The sequence below is a fragment of the Opisthorchis viverrini genome (assembly GCF_000715545.1).
Source record: "Opisthorchis viverrini unplaced genomic scaffold opera_v5_909, whole genome shotgun sequence".
Taxonomy (NCBI): domain Eukaryota; kingdom Metazoa; phylum Platyhelminthes; class Trematoda; order Opisthorchiida; family Opisthorchiidae; genus Opisthorchis; species Opisthorchis viverrini.
In genome coordinates, this window is record NW_008752645.1 from 10103 (window position 1) to 14855 (window position 4753).

Genomic DNA, 4753 nt, shown 5'->3' on the forward strand with positions numbered 1-4753 from the left:
GGAGAATTCTGTCTGAGGCTCTGAATGTAGTGTACGCGGAGCCATCGAGTCGAACTGGTACGTGCGTTTGATGAGGAAGCCTAACAGTGCTATGTTGAAGTCTCACTGAGGAGCTGTTGAGAGCAGGCAAGTGCTGAGCTGTGAAGCCATGCGTCATCTTCGTTCATGGATATGGAAAAGCCAGTAGCCATTGCAGATAATGAAACGCGGCAAAACACCTTTAGCCGAATCGGCAAAGTATCACTCAATGAGAGCGTGAGAAGGGGAACACCGAGGTTGAGTGAACTTCACGAGACCGCCATGGGTAAAACGTGACTCCTAAAGACGGTAGCTTTTCGTGGAACCAACGCCTCAAAATAAATCAATATTAAGTGGATTTCGATCCACCCGTTCAACATAGAGAGTTTAGCATTTATTCTATCAGTTTTAAGTTCTGGTATTTTGACAATGTTTGAGCAGCAAAAGTGTGGTAAGAGTACGACAAAATAGTTAGTGAGTGAGAGAATTTGAGAGGTGGCTGCTGAGATTGGGGGGAGTGGTGCATGTTATCAAATTAGAACTAGGGATGAAGAATTCAATCTGATGGTGGAGCAGCAGGTGTGACCATTCAAAGGAAAGCGGGGATGGTGAGAATTTTTATGGTGCTACAGTTCGGCGACAGGATGATGGATGGCCAGTGTACCTGCAAGTGTGAGCCATGGACATTGTGAGCACGGATAATGAGGCATGCGAGGCTGAATTGGGGCTCAGTGCGGGTTGTCCTATGACGGAAATATACAAGATAAGGTTGGAGTTTTGTGGCACTTTTCCAATTCTGGATGACTATTGATTTGTTTCTTCTTTTTGCGGAGTATCGCAGTTAATGCTACCATTTAAACTTAGGCCATTGTCTTTCGTTTTATAATTATGGCTGGGGTGCTGGCTATCTACTATTCAAAATAGCTACTGGTGTCGATTTCGAGGTTTCGACTTAGTTGGTAATGAAAAAAACACAACCGCGAAATGAGTGCGTCACAATTTTTCGAAGAGCGCTCCCGATTAGTGAAATTCCGGATGTTGTTATTCGGAGTAGAACTACGGAAAGGGTCCGAATGATGGCGCATGTCGCAGGAAAATATGCACAATTTTGTCCTATGTCAATCGAAAATTCCGCTTTTGCATTCCAAGAAAACGTTGTGAACCGTAACTTTTCAATTGGTTGGGTGCAATGCCTAAATTCAGGGTGACAAAGCAAATACTCTAAAAATAGGTTACTGCTCCTTTTTCGGCTAATCACCTCAGGAAATATGCATGAAAATTCGATCTCAGACCGTGAACACCATTTGTTACGTGCATGTGATGACTAGCGAGGCACGGGCCTACTGTAACAAGCGCCTTGGAAGCACAGTGCTTTTTTTCTGCAAAGCCCTTGTTGGTGAAATAGGATTTTTTTACGCCCAAATTTTGTTTGTTTTTGCATAGGTCCTCAGACAAAAAATTGCCTTAATCTGGGATTTGGCAGATGAGGGGGGTTTTCAGTCTACGCATATATGCAAAGAAGTGCAACATTTTGACGTTAAAGTTTTTATTTCGTCCGCAGGCGTTTTGCAGAAAAATACATTGTGCGTCTAGCCACCGGCTGGCTTCAGAATCGGCTTCACCAATGTTTGTTGAGAAATTGGGGGCCGTATTCTTTTTATCCTTCACGGCGTTTGAGAGGGCGTTAAATAAATACATGAAGAATAACCACGTGGTATTTGCACGTTCATCCAGTAATTGAAACCCCACAGCTGTTATGCTTTACGAATGGGCGCACTAAAACGCTGCAGGCGGTCTGCAACGCAAACGGAAATTCGAGAAATCCGAAGAAACTAGTGAGATAGGCTTGTTTTCCAAGTAAAATAAATGGTACGCGAAGCACCGACTGTCCAGCGCGGTTTTGTTCGAGATAGGGGAACCATGTCTTAGTCACCTCCTACTATCTGCATTCAGCCCATAAGTTTTCTTGATCGCTGCAAGATCGGCTTGCGGTATATCGACCACTGACTGAAGATAATTTGGGAAGCTGCAGGGTCCCGCTGAAGTATGGGACGCCGTCATGTGAAGTGTAGCAGTTTGCGGCCTATGAATTCGACGATATGCTTGCCAGTCAGGATAAATGCAATACTGCCGGAAGTATTGACCGGCTCCGTTGAGTAGGTGCCGCTTGGTAAAGTTTCATTCTAGTAGATTGTACACCTCCGGTCCTGGCAAAACTTCGGGAGAATGGACGCGTGCTTGTGCTACAGTCAGGGAAAAACCCACCATGGCCACATATGCCTCTCCAGATGGCAGCAGATAACGCTGTTTCGATGCTTTCCAAATGTACTGAATGGAGTCGGACGCACGCAAAAACTGTTTTTGGTGAGTTTCTTAGAGCACCGACTATTCGCCTTGCAGACTAAAGCTGTATACCTTCTGATATTGGATGGCATGAGTTCCCGCCGTAGAGACAGCAGTTTTCCTGTATGTATAAATTGTTCCATTTATTCCAGGAAATGTTGGGTTGCAAAAAATCATTAAGACTTGCCTCCTAAACAAGTTGGCGGCGCGAATGCGGGCTGCAAGAGCTATCTTCGGCTGCGACGCAACGCTGTGCTACTTTCATATTAGAAGAGCTATCAGCAAGCACATAAGCGTGGCACAACATGGCTTACTTTAGCAAGGTCTGCAAACGCTGCGCCACAAGAAAGCGCAAATTTCCACTTATCTTTATCTTACGGCCCGCTGGTTGCATATTGGCTGAAAATTGGCTGTGCGTGCACAAACCGGGATGGCTCACTTGAGTTATTTGACTAACAACCATCCTCAGAATGCCAATGGTCACATTTAAAACCGAATACCCCACTCTGACATACAGGAGTACGCTATACGGAAAACATGCCGGGTGAGTCAGGCGAGAATTGAGATGCATATGTGGTATCACTGCGACCGAAGGGAAATACTGGAGGGTGACGGCTACGTTCTGAACGTGGTCTGTCGAATGACTAGTTTCGATGCATTTGGAGCCGCGACAACGAAGGCTGCACTAATATAGTGCCGGAACAAACAAGGTGAGGTCAACCCACCCTACCTAACTTATATTTCGTGGTATAAACACTCAGCGGTTAACATCTGCGCTAGAATACAATCTATCTTAAGCGGTAATAAACATTTTCATAGATATTCACTCATGTTTTCCTAGTCCAACAATGGCTTTCGGGTTGCAACCTATCGTAAAAATGTACCCCTACACTCTTCCCCAGGCATCATTGACAGCTTCGGACGGCTTGCATAAACTGAACCGAATAGTAAATAAGCATTAGTGGCTAAACCCAGAGTGCCACGGGCAGCATTGAGCGGTTGATTGTTTAGGTGCAAATTCTGCAACTGCTGGCCAGCCGTCAGTGGTCGAGGATACTGCATCTCAACCCAGATGGCAGTCTAGGGACACAGACTTGAGCTTTTGTATACTCTGTGGCCGCTCACTTAGACAATCATTAATGTAGATAATTTGTGTAAAATGTCGCACTACGTAGCCGTTCTACACCTTGAAGTGGCAACCCTAAAAATGACGTGGCTTTCGAGGAATATTCTATTTTGCGAATACGGAGCGGCCGCTGTTGGCAATAAACATTTCTCTGTTCGAGTACAGCTCTTCACTTCTGGTGACGCTTCTTTTCAGTTCGCATGCGCACAAAGCATGCAATTTTCGAACACCTTTTGCTGATTCTAAACCCGGAACTCGTGATTTAAACCCAGAAATCTTGATCTTAGGTACATTTCGTAATCACGCTCATCGGCGGAAAGCTTGGTAAAATACAGTACCTGAAAAGCGAACCTCCGCACCGCATACCAATTTCTCTCACTGCAATGAATACATCTGTCTCTAAGGGTCACCCAACGCCATGGTTTCATGAGAGTGAGATGGAGGTGTCCACTGCCTGTACAGTGCAGGCTCATATGTTAATCCGTGGAAGTTTGGATCACCCTGCGCAAACTCGCGTCTGATAAGGCATGGACATTGGTGCTAAATATACATCGATGTTTTACTTCACCGGGACTCGTCGCGCAAATCCCCTGAATTCGAGGCCACGAAAGACTGCCGCAGTGTATTATCTCGGCTTCATGATGAAATTTCGCAAACCGAGCTCAGACTTACATTCTAGCGTTCGGTTAATCCACCGACTGCATAAGGGCCCCAATTTACATGAAAATGTATTTAACCTCATTTAGTCTGCGTAAGCGTTTGTCTTCGGGACTTGGTTCAGTTGACGCTTAGCTGAGCATCAACCAAAATCGGTCTTTGTGATCAGAAAGTACAACGGTTGGCTCAATGTTGGTTGCTGTGACCATCTTGCGCTTATTTTGCGGTCTCTCATATGCACCCGGAAAACAGTCCAACCAGATGCTTTATCAAGAAAATTAACGCTTTCAAACCGTTCCCTGATAGGTATAAAGTATTCAAAAATTAAAAACTCAATTGAAATTTTCATTTTATATCAATAATTGTTAATAATAATTTCGTTTTAACAAAAGTAAAACTTCTTGGACGACGGGCAACCACAATCAATTATGGTAAGTCACGAAAACGGAAGGTTCGGGAAACATGGTATGTGTTCATACAAACCTGCGCCACCACTTCTTTCCAGTTTATTGCGCTCGCATCTGAAACAACCTTCCTAAGCAGCTGCGAAACATCGCTCGCTGTCATATTTTCTCTCAGTCCGTAGACAAATTCCTCACGTGTGAAGCA

The 4753-nt window shown here is 44.8% G+C and overlaps 1 protein-coding gene across 1 annotated transcript in view; it reads left to right on the top strand.

The window, feature by feature from the left end:
* T265_12121 (hypothetical protein) overlaps positions 1-2025 on the top strand; it is a gene marked incomplete at both ends in the record, with an annotated part of 6942 nt that extends 4917 nt beyond the window's left edge. The window contains 3 exon segments of the mRNA XM_009179119.1: positions 1580-1742; positions 1753-1853; positions 1972-2025. Coding sequence (XP_009177383.1) covers positions 1580-1742; positions 1753-1853; positions 1972-2025 — 318 coding nt within the window.
* Positions 2026-4753: the final 2728 nt, after the last annotated feature.